The following is a 16,642-nucleotide window of genomic DNA, read 5'->3' as shown; positions in this document are numbered from 1 at the left end:
TTTATTAAATTATAGTGTAATTATTAATTGACAATTTTTTGTTTATAAATATAATTAGGAAATTAAACTTCTACATTTACATTTTACATAACTCGTTAATATCATATAGTCTGTAATGTTGAATCTCATTCTACAAATTGCAATAATAATATAGTTTTAAGAAATCGTGATCCCTAAGATTACCAAAAATATCACTCAGGATGATATTATTAACTAACATCCTTTACCTACCATAATTCATCTCCAAGACTCCAACAAGTAAAGAATGAAATCATTGAACAAGTAAAATAAAATAAATTTATTCTGAAATTATATACATGTTTTTTCCACTTCAAATCCAGTCCACTTATTCAAACTGTGGAACGTGAAACGTATAAAAAAACCAACATGTATAAAGATGGAACATAGTCATCATGGTTTCAGAAGTTAAAACACTTTCTTCTTCTTCTTCTTCCTAATGGATTAAACAAGAATGAAATTGATTGAATAAAATTGGGCAAGAGGGGATTTCTGATTCAGATGTGGACCTCTAAATCTTTAATCCTGAATGGATGGAGACAACTCCTCCAACAAGATTTTCATACTCAACCTTCTGAAACCCTGCTTCCACAATCATCGAAGCAAATTTCTCCTGCATTCATCAATTACAAATTTGAGCTTAGAATTGAAGAATCGAGACATAGGGAAAAGGAGGTAAACAGAAATGAAAGACGATCCATAATCAAATTTTATTCAATCATATTCCCTTATACACTATTTATAATTGCCTAAAAGAATCTTAAACATAAATCATATTGAGTAAAACTACATTTCAAGCAGCTTCTTATTTGCTATTACCAATACATGCCACTTTCTTGTTATTAACTTATTTTAGATTTGTTATTAAAAAAAAAAAAACAGGTTACCATATCCAGCAAAAGAGAGTTAAAATGAAGGCAGGCTATCTTGGATACAAAATTGAAGAATACAATATCAATCTTTGTCCGAGAAACCATAAAATCTCCTTAACCAATTTCATCGTAAAGCCCCATTTCACTCATAGAAATTACCAATTGCCAAACTCTTTACAACCAATCTTGTAACAATCTCCCACTTCCCTAAATGTTTCTTCCTTCCCTTCTCCAAAGCCTTCCCCAAAAAAATTCCCTCATTAACTTTTCAATCCTATACGCAACTTCACACAGATACTTGAAAAGAGAGAACATAAGTTGCAAATTTGTAAGCACAAACAGCATTTTAATAAGCTTAACCCATTTAGATTAAAAACTCTTTTCCATCCTTCTATCTGTTCCCAACTTCCTAATATGAGATCCCAAAAATTCAAAGATCTATGCTCTATGTATTGCACATATTTTAATTTACAACTAGTTTCTTATCTTTCGAAGGTCCAGAGATCACACTTGATATTGAGTCCGACTCTACAATCTACGTGCTACTGATGAGAATAGCAGAACCAAATTAAGAATAGACAGAAGAAACACACAGTGGAAGGTATATAAGCAATAATCAATTTGCTCCCTCAGGATGCAATATATTCAACTCTTAACACTTGCTCTTTGGTCTTTCTAGATGTTTGGCATTTGACATTTAGTTATTTCTGGGAAAAAAATTATGGCTTTTTTCCCTTGTTGGGCACTAGAACTGAACATGTCATTGATTTTTTTGTCGTTCATGTCGCTAAATCCTCCAGGAGATTACCACTAGGAGAACACTTCAAAAAGCATTGGGGAAGGAAACATACAACTATGAACCCAAGCATCCCATGTGTTCAACCTCACACCCAACTGCTTGGCATCAGGATGCAAAACTAAATTGCAGTAAGTACTAAAATTTAATAAACTGACAATTACCTGTGGTGGAAAACGGCGGATGCTCTCAACTAAATACTGATAAGAACCCCGATCACCTGTTACCAGCTCCCCTATGGCTGGAATAACTTGAAATGAATAATAGTCGTAGCTGCATCAAGGGCCAAAAAAGGAAAAAAAATAAAGCAAAGATAAATTACAGTTTATGAAGTACATGAGAAAGAGAAAAAGTACTTGTAAAAAAATTGCCTTCCAAAACCTATCAGATAGAACTTGGTAACAATGGGCATTTCTTCTTCACATTGAATAACTAGTTCTTAATCATATGCTATGTAGTGAATTCTAAATATTAGATGATATAGGTTATTTAAGTCTTTAAAGAAGGAACTTCAAAGGTTGTCACCCGATGGCAGTGAGATGAAGTTATATAGAAGACCATGCAGCTAATCCAGGAAACTTTGAACTTTGTAAACTTATATACTACTATCAAGAGAAACTAATATGTGTCTTTCATTATGAATCTGTGAAATATGTGAATTACCCAAAAATAAACATGCTGAGTACGAGGTCTATCAAGTGTTAGAACTGAAAGAAACTGTTGTTAAGCTTCTATCTGTCAGATATGTTTTGATATTAATGATTCTCCAAAATGATAGCAAAGCTGAATTGACAAACAGATCTTGTGTTCAAGCTCTCATTTAAAAAAAAAAAAAAAAAAAAGTCTTTGTGTTTGCAATTGTGTATATGTTTGAATGCAGATCAACTTCAGCTTTGCATGTGAGGGCTCTATTACAACTTAAAAATTACCACTGGGGCTGACTTATCAGCTTACATTTTTGAGATCAATGGTTTCTCGACATTAAGTATGACTTTTTCTCTCGCATAAAGTGTAAAAGATACTCACAATTCTTTAAATACAGGAATTTCCACGTGGCTCAGTTCAAGGCAAAGAAATCTTCCTCCGCGTTTTAGTACCCTAATGAACAAATCATTAAAGCATGAAATATATATTAGATCAACAAACAAAAAGAATAATATATAGTTCTCTATTTATTCCAGTCATGCTTCAAGCACAACAGGTGAGAAGTCACAAGAAATTCTGATAATAACATTAATATCCATGGAAAACTCAGCCAGTTTTTCAGTCTTCTTGATCTTTTAACTAAAAATAATAGAATTGCCATGCTAGACATCCTTTTATTCATCATTTATAATTAACATACTTCAGATCTGACAAAATAATTGATTATAAAGACAGCTCATGATGAATATTACTGTCATTACAACAGTCATAAACAATATCACATAACAGTACAGTCTGTCCTATCAATTAATTTTTTTAAAGCTGTTAAGGTAAACAATGTACCTGTAAGCTTCAGCAAGAACCTTCTCTATATGTGTAACATTCCTAATCCCAAATGCAATAGTGTAGCCATCCATTGTATGATTGTCAAAGCTCAAGGCTTCTGCATCCCCTTCTACCCACACAAGGGATTTGTCCTCTCCAAGACCTACAAGTGTCATGATTAAATAGTGGAGCTTCTCAAATATTCAAATACGTTCTTGTATTAACTGCCTCAGAAAGAAAACTCGTATCAGGAATACTCTTTTTACCTCTCTCTAAGGCCCGCTTTTTACCAACATTTAACATGTTTGGGTTGATGTCGCAAACATATATCCGAGTTTCTTCCTGTAAATCGTCTTCAAGAACATCTTGTGTTTCCCTACGTTTGATGCTGTTTATGGTTTCTAGGATCCTGAAAGAAACATCCCCTGCAAGATAAGTACTTTAAATTTAAGATGTCAATATAAAAGTCACTTAAATTAAGAAAGAGTAAGTGGTCACTTGATGCTTCTTAATTTCATTATTGTTTCAGATAGGTAGAGAAAATTTATGCAAACTTTAAGTTTCATTTAAATAATAATACATTGACAACACTACGACCAATATAAATAGTCATTCCAACAGGTTAAAGTTATTTTAATGTAACCCCAGGACAAACTCCATTAAAATTGTCAGAGAATTATCCTGTATCAAAAATTTATTTGTTTTTACCTTGGTTTTTCATATGTAATGGTTTTAACGTTTAGAGATTTCTTTTTTTAAAAACCTTAAAGAGTGAATTTAATTTTTTCTAAAACTTCCGGGTTTAGCTAAAATTCTTAATGCATTGTGTTAATTGAATATATGTAAAACGTTTGTACAGTGATAATGAAGAGTATTTAGGTTATTAATTATAGTGTAATTATTAATTGACAATTTTTTTTTTTAAATATAATTAGGAAATTAAACTTCTACATTTACAAAAACTCGTTAATACATATAGTCTGTAATGTTGAATCTCATTCTACAAATTGCAATAATAATATAGTTTTAAGAAATCGGTGACCAGATTACCAAAAATATCATCAGGATGATATTATAACTAATCCTACCTACCATAATATCTCCAAGACTCCACAAAGTAAAGAATGAAATCATTGAACAAGTAAAATAAAATAAATTTATACTGAATTTTCCACTTCAAATCCAGTCCACTTATTCAAACTGTGGAAAGTGAAACGTATAAAAAAACCAACAGTATAAGATGGAACATATCATCATGGTTTCAGAAGTTAAAACACTTTTCTTCTTCTTCCTAAGGATTAAACAAGAATGAAATTGATTGAAAAAATTGGCAAGAGGGGATTTCTGATTCAGATGTGGACCTCTAAATCTTTAATCCGAATGGATGGAGACAACTCCTCCAACAAGATTTTCATACTCAACCTTCTGAAACCCTGCTTCCACAATCATGAAGCAATTCTCCTGCATTCTCAATTACAAATTTGAGCTTAGAATTGAGAATCGAGACATAGGGAAAAGGAGGTAAACAGAAATGAAAGACGATCCATAATCAAATTTTATTCAATCATATTCCCTTATACACTATTTATATTGCCTAAAGAATCTTAAACATAAATCATATTGAGTAAAACTCATTTCAAGCAGCTTCTTATTTGCTTTACCAATATATGCCACTTTCTTGTATTACTTATTTAGATTTGTTATTAAAAAAAAAAAAAGGTTACCATTCCAGCAAAAGAGAGTTAAAATGAGGCAGGCTATTTGGATAAAAATGAAGAATACAATATCAATCTTTGTCCGAGAAACCATAAAATCTCCTTAACCAATTTCATCGTAAAGCCCCATTTCACTCATAGAAATTACCAATTGCCAAACTCTTTACAACCAATCTTGTAACAATCTCCCACTTCCCTAAATGTTTTCCTTCCCTTCTCCAAAGCCTTCCCCAAAAAAATTCCCTCATTAACTTTTCAATCTATACGCAACTTCACACGGTACTTGAAAAGGAGAACATAAGTTGCAAATTTGTAAGCACAAACAGCATTTTAATAAGCTTAACCCATTTAGATTAAAAACTCTTTTCCATCCTTTATCTGTTCCCAACTTCCTAATATGAGATCCCAAAAATTCAAAGATCTATGCTCATGTATTGCACATATTTAATTTACAACTAGTTTTTATTTTCGAAGGTCCAGAGCTATTATCTTCAAAACAAACTTTTTTGGTTATATAGTTCAATAATCAAACAAATAGTCTACTCCTAAACACAACCCCTCATCTCGTCACTCTGGTTTTGGCGAAAGCAACAATCCAACCCATGCCCACCATTAGGGTTTAGCAACCCAAATCGTCATTTTAGTAACATTCAACTATCAAATTAGCAAGCAAATATTAATTGTAACGTACAATCACTTCACTAACATATAGCAGGTGGCTGAAAAAATATCACAATTAAAACCGCTAACGTTATCGAACCAGAACCACACTGCCCCAAATGATTAATATAAAATCAAATGAGTGAGTTACAACACTCAAAGACCCTTCACCAAACCCATAATTTTTTTTTTCTTTTTTTTTTTTGGTATGCCAAAAAATTCCTACGTTTCACAAACTATTCAGCAATTGGGGTGAGTCAAAATGTAACATAAAAGTTTGCTTCAAAGTGAAATAGTTTCAACATTGTAACTCTTAACTGATCAAACAAAACGGCTACAATAACAACTAACTATAAATAAAGGAAAAAAAAAAAAAGTAACGAACCTGAGAAGAGAAGGAGGAGTCGAAGTGGGTTCAATCTGCTTTATTAGTTCGCGCCAAGTACGAAGCAGAGAAGTTGAGGTTTAAGGGTTTGAGCTGCAGGCAAGGAGATGGCGAATAGTGTTATAAACCTCATGGTTGTGCGTAAACCTATTATAACATGTCTGAGGGTAAATTATTAAATACACCCCTGATATTTGAGTAGTATTTGATACCCTAATACATATAATAAATAAAATTAAACTAAAAATAATAAGAGAGAAAGAGGAGTCTACTTAAACTTAATTGTGGCAAAATTCTATGCGAGGATGGGAATAAAAGCCACACCCGAAATAATTTTGGGGGCAAGAGGCTGCGTTTGGTAGCTTTTTTAAAATAGCATTCTTATATGAAATAGGATAAGATTATGAGAAAGTATTTTGAAAAATATTTTTTGAAAATATTTAGATTTTTTAACTCTCTATATTTGTTAATTTAACTAAACACCCCCATAATAATAGTTTATAAATTAATAAAAACACCCACACCCATCTAACTATTGTCAACAATTGGCCACCAGCGTCGGAAGGTGGTTGGAAGCCGTTGGAATGACGTATGATTGGTTGGATCCAATTGGTCGTGTACCAATCTAGCCTTTTTCGACCAGATTACAGTCAAGATATGACTACCATTGATGACTAGATCCATGGTGGATCCGACTAGAAATGGACAGATCGACTCACAGTCAACTAGATCCAACTGATCATGCGTCATTACGGTGGCAATGGTGGTTGTTGGCGGGTGACAGTGGCTTGGGTGGGTGAGGGTATTTTTATTAATTTATAAATTAAAAAAAAAAGTAATTGTTAAATGTTTTGAATTGAATAGAATAAGATTGGATTTTTAGTTTAATTAAAAATTTAATTATTTCATTGGATTTAATAGGATAGTAAATACGATAGTGAAAAAAAAGCCTTCCAAACGAAGCCGGGTTTCCCCAAAATATATATTAAAAACTAAATAAAAGAAGCTAAAAGATAGACCCTCTAAGATATGACATAATACAAAATTCCCTAAGGTTTTTGAAATAATAAAAATCTCCCTATTATTGGTCAAATGTTAGTGAGTCATTAAAGTTTATGCTATAATGAGTTAATAATTATTGTATTAATAAATTATTTTCTTATTATTTTTTTTAACGGGTGTAAACAAATCACCTCCCCTGTGGTTTTTTGAATAATAATACTATATTTACAAAGAAACCTTATAAAGATCTTCACACAAAGTGATGTGACAAAAAATGAATGGAAGAGTGAATATAATGAGTTTAACTTTTTGTTTCATACTTTCATTCATTTTTTATCACATTACTGTATATGAAAATCTTTGTAAGATTTTTTTGTAAGTGTAGACTGTGTAGTATTATTATTTTTTTAAATTGACAAAGTTCATTCCTCGGTTATGCAAATTATCCAACCACCTCCTTGCCATTATTTTTTGGAGTTAAATATAACTTTTGATCGATTTTGACCACTAAATAACAATATTACCCTTAAAAATAAAAAAATAAACCTAAATTTTTTTAAAAATTTTCTTAAATATACCAAAAAAATTAATAAAAACCTTGCCAAGTTCAAAAAAATTCTTAAAATTTATATATTTATTTGGGTTTTTCAATTGTTTTAAAAAGAATTTATCTTCAAGGTAATTTTATTGAATATTTTATGTCAAGTCAAATTTTAAATTCTTAATTTTGTAGAAACTCATTTTTAGGGGTAATTGGGTTATTGAATAAGTCAAAGTCGATCAGCTATTAGATTTAACGACAAAACTAACATCAGAGGAGGTGGTTGGATAATTCACATAACCAAAGGACCAACTCTTAATTTCTGAAACCACAGGGGAGGTAATTGTTTAAACCCTTTTTATAACATCTAAATTTAACCGTTTAGAGATTTCTTTTATTTCTAAAACCTTAAAGAGTGAATTTAATTTTCTTCTAAAACTTCCGCGGTTTAGCTATAAATTACTTAATGCATTGTGTTAATTGAATCATATGTAAAACGTTTGTACGAGTGATAATGAAGAGTATTTAGGTTCCATAAGTTATAGTGTAATTATTAATTGACAATTTTTTTTTTTTAAATATAATTAGGAAATTAAACTTCTACATTTACAAAACTCGTTAATACATATAGTCTGTAATGTTGAATCTCATTCTACAAATTGCAATAATAATATAGTTTTAAGAAATCGGTGATCCTAGATTACCAAAAATATCATCAGGATGATATTATAACTAACATCCTTACCTACCATAATATCTCCAAGACTCCACAAAGTAAAGAATGAAATCATTGAACAAGTAAAATAAAATAAATTTATACTGAATTTTCCACTTCAAATCCAGTCCACTTATTCAAACTGTGGAAAGTGAAACGTATAAAAAAACCAACAGTATGAAGATGGAACATATCATCATGGTTTCAGAAGTTAAACACTTTTTTCTTCTTCCTAAGGATTAAACAAGAATGAAATTGATTGAACAAAATTGAGCAAGAGGGGATTTCTGATTCAGATGTGGACCTCTAAATCTTTAATCCGAATGGATGGAGACAACTCCTCCAACAAGATTTTCATACTCAACCTTCTGAAACCCTGCTTCCACAATCATGAAGCGAATTCTCCTGCATTCTCAATTACAAATTTGAGCTTAGAATTGAGAATCGAGACATAGGGAAAAGGAGGTAAACAGAAATGAAAGACGATCCATAATCAAATTTTATTCAATCATATTCCCTTATACACTATTTATAATTGCCTAAAGAATCTTAAACATAAATCATATTGAGTAAAACTCATTTCAAGCAGCTTCTTATTTGCTTTACCAATATATGCCACTTTCTTGTATTACTTATTTAGATTTGTTATTAAAAAAAAAAAAAAAAAAAAAAAAAAAAAAAAAAAAAAGGTTACCATGTCCAGCAAAAGAGAGTTAAAATGAAGGCAGGCTATTTGGATACAAAATGAAGAATACAATATCAATCTTTGTCCGAGAAACCATAAAATCTCCTTAACCAATTTCATCGTAAAGCCCCATTTCACTCATAGAAATTACCAATTGCCAAACTCTTTACAACCAATCTTGTAACAATCTCCCACTTCCCTAAATGTTCTTCCTTCCCTTCTCCAAAGCCTTCCCCAAAAAATTCCCTCATTAACTTTTCAATCTATACGCAACTTCACACGGATACTTGAAAAGGAGAACATAAGTTGCAAATTTGTAAGCACAAACAGCATTTTAATAAGCTTAACCCATTTAGATTAAAAACTCTTTTCCATCCTTTATCTGTTCCCAACTTCCTAATATGAGATCCCAAAAATTCAAAGATCTATGCTCATGTATTGCACATATTTAATTTACAACTAGTTTTTATCTTTCGAAGGTCCAGAGTCACACTTGATATGAGTCCGACTCTACAATCTACGTGTACTGATGAGAATAGCAGAACCAAAAAAGAATAACAGAAGAAACACACAGTGGAAGGTATATAAGCAATAATCAATTTGCTCCCTCAGAGGCAATATATTCAACTTTAACACTTGCTCTTTGTCTTTCTAGATGTTCGGCATTTGACATTTAGTTATTTCTGGGAAAAAATTATGGCTTTTTCCCTTGGTGGGCACTAGAACTAAACATGTCATTGATTTTTGTGTTGTCATGATATCCTCCAGGAGATTACCACTAGGAGAACACTCAAAAAGCATTGGGGAAGGAAACATACAACTATGAACCCAGCATCCAGGGTTCAACCTCACACCCAACTGCTTGGCATCAGGATGCAAAACTAATTGCAGTAAGTACTAAAATTTAATAAACTGACAATTACCTGGTGGGAAAACGGCGGATGCTCTCAACTAAATACTGATAAGAACCCCGATCACCTGTTACCAGCTCCCCTATGGTGGAAAACTTGAAATGAATAATAGTCGTAGCTGCATCAAGGGCCAAAAAGGAAAAAAATAAAGCAAGATAAATTACAGTTATGAAGTACATGAGAAAGAGAAAAAGTACTTGTAAAAAAATTGCCTTCCAAAACCTATCAGATAGAACTGGTAACAATGGGCATTTCTTCTTCACATTGAATAACTAGTTCTTAATCATATGTATGTAGTGAATTCTAAATATTAGGATATAGGGTATTTAAGTCTTTAAAGAAGGAACTTCAAAGGTTGTCACCCGATGGCAGTGAGATGAAGTTATATAGAAGACCATGCAGCTAATCCAGGAAACTTTGAACTTTGTAAACTTATATACTACTATCAAGAGAAACTAATATGTGTCTTTCATTATGAATCTGTGAAATATGTGGAATTACCCAAAATAAACATGCTGAGTACGAGGTCTATCAAGTGTTAGAACTGAAAGAAAATGTTGTAAGTTCTATCTGTCAGATATGTTTTGATATTAATGATTCTCCAAAATGATAGCAAAGCTGAATTGACAAACAGATCTTGTGTTCAAGCTCTCATTTAAAAAAAAAAAAAAAAAAAGTCTTTGTGTTTGCAATTGTGTATATGTTTGAATGCAGATCAACTTCAGCTTTGCATGTGAGGGCTCTATCACAACTTAAAAATTACACTGGGGCTGACTTATCAGCTTACATTTTTGAGATCAATGGTTTCTCGACATTAAGTATGACTTTTTCTCTCGCATAAAGTGTAAAAGATACTCACAATTCTTAAATACAGGAATTTCCACGTGGCTCAGTTCAAGGCAAAGAAATCTTCCTCGCGTTTTAGTACCCTAATGAACAAATCATTAAAGCATGAAATATATATTAGATCAACAAACAAAAAGAATAATATATAGTTCTCTATCCATTCCAGTCATGCTTCAAGCACAAACAGGTGAGAAGTCACAAGAAATGTGCTAAAACATTAATATCCATGGAAACTCAGCCAGTTTTCAGTCTTCTTGATCTTTTAACTAAAAATAATAGAATGCCATGCTAGACATCTTTTATTCATCATTTATAATTAACATACTTCAGATCTGACAAATAATTGATTATAAGACAGCTCATGATGAATATTACTTCATTACAACAGTCATAAACAATATCACATAACAGTACAGGTGTCCTATCAATTAATTTTTTTAAAGCTGTTAAGGTAAACAATGTACCTGTAAGCTTCAGCAAGAACCTTCTCTATAGTGTACATTCTAATCCAAATGCAATAGTGGAGCCATCCATTGTATGTTGTCAAAGCTCAAGGCTTCTGCATCCCCTTCTACCCACACAAGGGATTTGTCCTCTCCAAGACCTACAAGTGTCATGATTAAATAGTGAGTTCTAAATATTCAAATACGTTTTGTATTAACTGCCTCAGAAAGAAACTCGTATCAGGAATACTCTTTTTACTCTCTCTAAGCCCGCTTTTTACCAACATTTAACATGTTTGGGTTGATGTCGCAAACATATATCGAGTTTCTTCCTGTAAATCGTCTTCAAGAACATCTTGTGTCCCCTACGTTTGATGCTGTTATGGTTTCTAGGATTCTGAAAGAAACATCCCCTGCAAGATAAGTACTTTAAATTTAAGATGTCAATATAAAGTCACTTAAATTAGGAAAGAGTAAGTGGTCCTTGATGCTTCTTAATTTCATTATTGTTTCAGTTAGGTAGAGAAAATTTATGCAAACTTTAAGTTTCATTTAATAATAATACATTGACGACACTACGACAATATAAATAGTCATTCAACAGGTTAAAGTTATTTTAATGTAACCCCAGGACAAACTCCATTTAAATTGTCAGAGAATTATCTTGTATCAAAAATTTATTTGTTTTTACCTTGGTTTTCATATGTAATGGTTTGGGCGTAAAAGGCTGAGATATATGAAATTCTCATCACCTTTTGGAAATGAAGCAATTTTTTTTTTTTTTTTTTTTTCTTTTAAGAAAAAAATTAAGGTGAACTTCGAAACTGAAATCCTTCAAATGAAAAGAAAAAAAAAAAAAAAAAAAAAACTGAAGTTAAAGAATTAATCATCCACACGTCTCATGCTCTCAGTTCTAGTGAGCCTGATACCTGTACATAAGCTGCAAATAGTTATAACATAAGTTAAACTGACCTGTTCCACCAGCCACATCAAGATGCTTCATTCCTGGGAATGGATTCAGTTTGGAAACCAATCTGAAAAGTGCAAAGAGGATATCTAACAATGTGAAGGTAAAGTAAAGTAGTTTGCACATTTGACAAAATTGCTAATAAATAACACTGAGAATCTAACCTATCCTTCCATAATCTATGCAATCCACCACTCATCAAATCATTCATGAGATCATAGTTAGAAGCAACACTGCTGAAGACATCACCAACCAATTGACTTTTATCTTCTTCCCGTACTTCTTTATATCCTGAAAATTTAACTGAAGTGAGCAATAATTCAATATAAACCTGTAACTGAAAATTGATATATACATATCGTACAAGTTTCCAGCCACTAAAGCTGTCAAGTCTGACAGTAGTCCCAAGTTAGAACTTGAGTAACTCATATGAAAAGCCATGGATTTCATGTTATCAAAAAAAATCCTTTACGAAAGAAGCACAAAAAAGGCATGCCAGAATTCAAACTCTATCTGTGCCATTTACTAATTTAATAAAAAACTTTATAGTTAAAAAAAAGGAAAAAAAAAACCCTCCACCCAAAAATTTGACATCCTCCTCACAAAATCTTTTAACATTCTTTTAGCTATCTGTTGGAAAATTTGCCAAAAAAGCACAGAATATCCTTTTACTTCAAGGGAAAAGTGAATATCTCACATTTATCTAGCATATTCTGCAGACATATTCTTTCAATGTCAGAATACAAAGCAAAATATAGCTGCTGTCAAAGTGCAACAGGTATCACTCTTCAAGCATCACCTTCAAAAGTAAGATTTTGAAAGATCCAGTGGTTCAAATTTTAATTATCTTGTTTTGACTTTCTTTGAAATAGGAAAATTGTATTGAGCATTTCTTCCACTCTCTATTTTTCACATGATTGATGTTTATAATATGTATTCAATTTTATTTAGATTAAATACCGCATTGATTGGCTTTTTGTTATTCACAAAGAATCCATCCAAAGTGTAATTAAGATATTTTCTGCACCAACCTAAGTATCTGAATGCACAAAATACTAGTAGAAGATAGTTGACTTCTAGATACAGCATAATCATACATGTCCATGTCTGTGTCAGAGAGAGAAGTTACCAAAGCTAGTCGCATGTGAATGCAGTAGAGAAGCAGAAGAGCACATTGGTAAGAGCTTACTCCCTAACTTCCTAGTCACCAATCGCAGTGCCATGGTTTCGATAACAACTCTATGAGTAACTGTCAAATTAAATGTACATGGGTCAATTTCAGTTCCCATACTTTTATGATCAGATATTGTTTCTTGATTTCTAAGTAAGTTCTCACTAATTAATGCGAAGAAAGATAAAGTTAAATAAAACTTTGCATCAATTAACATCAAGGAGCAAACAATAAATCTCAAAACTAAAAACAGAAAGTCAAAATTTGATAATACCAGAAAATATGTTGTATCTACAACTCAACCAACATTTTTCCAATCAGAGTAAAATGGTAATATACCTATCCTAAGAAACATAGACCAGTAAGCACTCAAATATAGAAATGCTAAGGTAGTACATACCCAACAATTCTACAGCACCAAATATGCAGTTGGCTTCACCTAGAGAGAGAAATAAAACATTTTTGAGCTATTCTAACAATTTGTTTTTTTCTTCTTTCACAAAAAAGAGGAAAACAGGAATATATGCCAAAGAGAGAATAAGAGAACAAAGATCATATGCTTAGAAATAGTATAACCAAGGGAATTGTGAATTACAATTATATAGCTCTCTTAATTTGATCGTGCAATTTGTTGCGCTAATAAATACCAATATAGAATCATTAAACTACAATCACAATTGAAACTAGTGCTCAAGATAAAAGTGAAGAATTGAAAGTGTGATAGAGGGGTTAATTAATTTTTTCTTTACTTTCATATCTCTGGGTGTTTCGAAAATTCTTCATAGCATCATGCAAAATCAAGTTCAACTTTCATAATTCTCCCACACGTTTCATCGAACAATTTAAGAATTGAAGATCAAATACGTCAGCTCAATTCAAAATACAATTTAACGTGAACCCACGTTACCAGATAATGTCCAATCCCGTTCAACTACATACCAACACAGAATCTGATCAAATAAAACATATATAAATTTAAAAAAAAAAAAAAAAAAGCTTAAGTCATTAATTTGCAGGAAAAAGAAAAACTAAACATATAAACAATGTCAGCCTAACTTCTGTTTGTTTACCAAGAAAACAGAAGAAACAAAAAAGAGATGAATATTATGTACTTACGATAACTGAAAATACAGAGAGTTTAAGCTTCTTCCATAAAATGTAGGGACTGTGTCTAGCATTGCAGAGGTTATTATTAAATGTGCATATAACTAAAATTATTGAAATTATTTGTAGTCACTTCAGCAAAATTTTGTGATTTTTGTTAATTGCTTTTAATCTAACCAAGTAGTAATAAATTGATAATGTGTTTGGATTATGAAATTGCACCAATAAAACAGAGATGACGGGTACCTAGCGAGCAGTAAACTTCTAGCGCTCCCTAAGCTAGTCGCCGGCGCGTCTATGTGGACTGCTGGCGAGATCGATGGCGAGGAGTGGATCGGAGGTGGAGTGGTGGTGTTTGGCGGTTGAGGAAATTTAACTGATGCGCCTTCCCAAGTTTCGAATTAAGAATATAACCTTAGAAAAGGTTTATGATTTTTTTTTGGGTTAAAAAATATGACGTGGCACACTTTAAGTGTAATTAAAGCAGCAACATTACAAGGATTAGAGTGAAAAGATTTAAATATTTGTGGGTTAGAGTATAATAAAGAGAAGTTGATTTAAAATTTGAAAGGCAAAACATATTTCTCTCCGCTTCTCTTTCTCAAAATAGGATTCAAACACCTTCCTCTCTCTCGTTTTTTTCTTCCAATTTTCTACAATTTCTCAATTTCTTTGCTCTTTACATTTTTGTCATTCCTTGCTATTCCTGGTTAAGTTATAATGGCTGAGACCCTCAAAGAAACAGAAAAAACCCATCCACTCCCCAAATTGTAGGCACCACTGGGTCTACCAAAAATGGAAAAGAAGCAGTTGCAGTGGAGCAACTTTTGATGACTGAAGTTGCTCCACCAGGAGAAGAGACGGTGCTGATAGAAGACATTCTGCTAGCAGAACAAGGGAGGGCAGGAGTTGAAATTGAAACTGAAGAGGAGGACGCCGACGGAAATTCCAACGAGGAGGTGGAAGAAGATGAAATTATTGGTTGTTGGTGCTATTTTGGGGATATTTAGTTGGTGCTTGTTGTTAGGGTCATTGCTGCATTTTGTCAACTAGTTGGAGGGCATAAGAAGAGTGGGTGTTTTAGGTTTCCAGAGGATCGGGGAAGCCAAGGGAGGCTATAGGGAGGTTGTTTGTGGTAGTGATGTGTTGTTCTTCAAGTGGGAGGGAGCCTGAGCCGGAAGATGGTGCAATGATGATCTTGCCGTCACTGTAATTGACCATGGTCCCTGGTGCCATAAAAATCATGGCGGTATCAAGCATCGGACATGATGGCTTAAGCAATCTAAAATCACTTAAGCGACCAAAAGTAATAGTGAAGAATCGCTTAAGCGATCGTGCATCTGGGCAGAAGTTGATTATGCCTCGGACATGATCGCTTAAGCGACCAACGTTCAAAGCAAAGGATCGCTTAAGCAATATAATAAATCGCTTAAGCAATCGTGCGTCTAGGCACTTATTTATTGTCTTGTTCGTGATCGCTTAAGCGATCATCGACCAATAGTAAAAGCGAATAATCGCTTAAGCGATACACTTAATTGCTTAAGCAATCGTGCATTTGGGCAGACGTTTATTCTGCCTCGAACATGATCAGTTAAGCGACCAAGGTTAAAAGCAAAGGATCGCTTAAGCGATAGAATAAATTGCTTAAGCGATCGTGCGTTTAGGCACTTATTGATTCTGTCTTATTCATTCGCTTAAGCGACCAAATGTAAAAGCGTAGAATCGCTTAAGCGATAACATAAATACAACCAGATCTCTTAAGCGACTAAGTCTAAATACACAGGATCGCTTAAGCGAGAAATGAAATCTCTTAAGCGATCCAGTGTATTCGGATTATTTTTATTGTATTTCACTAGATCGGTTAAGCGACTAATGATATCTTAAACATATAAAGTGTACGATTCGTTCAGTGGACCATGACCGTTATTATATTTTAATTAAATTAGTTCTTTTATGGCTATATTAAACATATATGGTGTAGAATGTTTACGTCTATATTAAACATATCAGGTGTACGATTTGTTCAGTGGACCATGACCGTTATTATATTTTAATTAAATTAGTTCTCTTACGTCTATATTAAACATATGTCCATAAACATGGAAAATACATATTGAAGTAAATTACCCTTAATTGCTTAAGCGATCCCATCTATTTAGCCTTGGTCTACAGAGTGTAGAGCAGATGGTTGCAGAGTTCAATTTTATATTTTTTATGTATTACTTTCTTGCCAAGAACTAACAAAAATAGCAATAGATCTTTCAGTTTTATGTACGGTGCTAATCGACAAGGACCGAAGTGTTCTTTTCACATTCTATTGAAATGAAAAAAATAATTAATA

The 16,642-nt window shown here is 32.5% G+C and overlaps 1 protein-coding gene across 4 annotated transcripts; it reads right to left on the bottom strand.

The window, feature by feature from the left end:
- Positions 1-451: 451 nt before the first annotated feature.
- Positions 452-14,678, bottom strand: LOC116129303 (2-methoxy-6-polyprenyl-1,4-benzoquinol methylase, mitochondrial). 4 transcript variants are annotated; one of them, XM_031415053.1, is made up of 10 exons: positions 14,548-14,678; positions 14,314-14,368; positions 13,156-13,275; positions 12,191-12,317; positions 12,032-12,093; positions 3,423-3,581; positions 3,175-3,319; positions 2,713-2,784; positions 1,851-1,959; positions 452-631 (listed from the first exon to the last, which is right to left on the bottom strand). In XM_031415053.1, the coding sequence occupies exons 3-10, from the start codon at positions 13,247-13,249 to the stop codon at positions 530-532; spliced, it is 870 nt and encodes a 289-aa protein (XP_031270913.1). In that variant the 5' UTR covers positions 13,250-13,275; positions 14,314-14,368; positions 14,548-14,678; the 3' UTR covers positions 452-529. The 4 variants fall into 4 exon arrangements, with proteins under 4 accessions (XP_031270913.1, XP_031270912.1, XP_031270914.1 ...); XM_031415052.1 differs by lacking the exon at positions 14,314-14,368; XM_031415054.1 differs by lacking the exons at positions 14,314-14,368; positions 14,548-14,678 and adding an exon at positions 14,105-14,123.
- Positions 14,679-16,642: the final 1,964 nt, after the last annotated feature.

Source organism: Pistacia vera, unplaced genomic scaffold (assembly GCF_008641045.1).
Source record: "Pistacia vera cultivar Batoury unplaced genomic scaffold, PisVer_v2 Contig210, whole genome shotgun sequence".
In the NCBI taxonomy this organism is placed as follows: domain Eukaryota; kingdom Viridiplantae; phylum Streptophyta; class Magnoliopsida; order Sapindales; family Anacardiaceae; genus Pistacia; species Pistacia vera.
Note: the sequence above shows the minus strand (reverse complement) of the source record. Positions and strands in the feature narration are given on the sequence as shown.

Excerpts from the sequence above, each read along its gene's own strand:
- LOC116129303 (XM_031415053.1), bottom strand. The coding sequence starts at position 13,249 with ATGGCACTGCGATTGGTGACTAGGAAGTTAGGGAGTAAGCTCTTACCA. Across the intron at positions 3,320-3,422 it reads AAAGCGGGCCTTAGAGAGAG|GTCTTGGAGAGGACAAATCC; the intron begins GTAAAAAGAGTA and ends TGACACTTGTAG. Across the intron at positions 1,960-2,712 it reads ATTCCTGTATTTAAAGAATT|CTACGACTATTATTCATTTC; the intron begins GTGAGTATCTTT and ends CCCTTGATGCAG.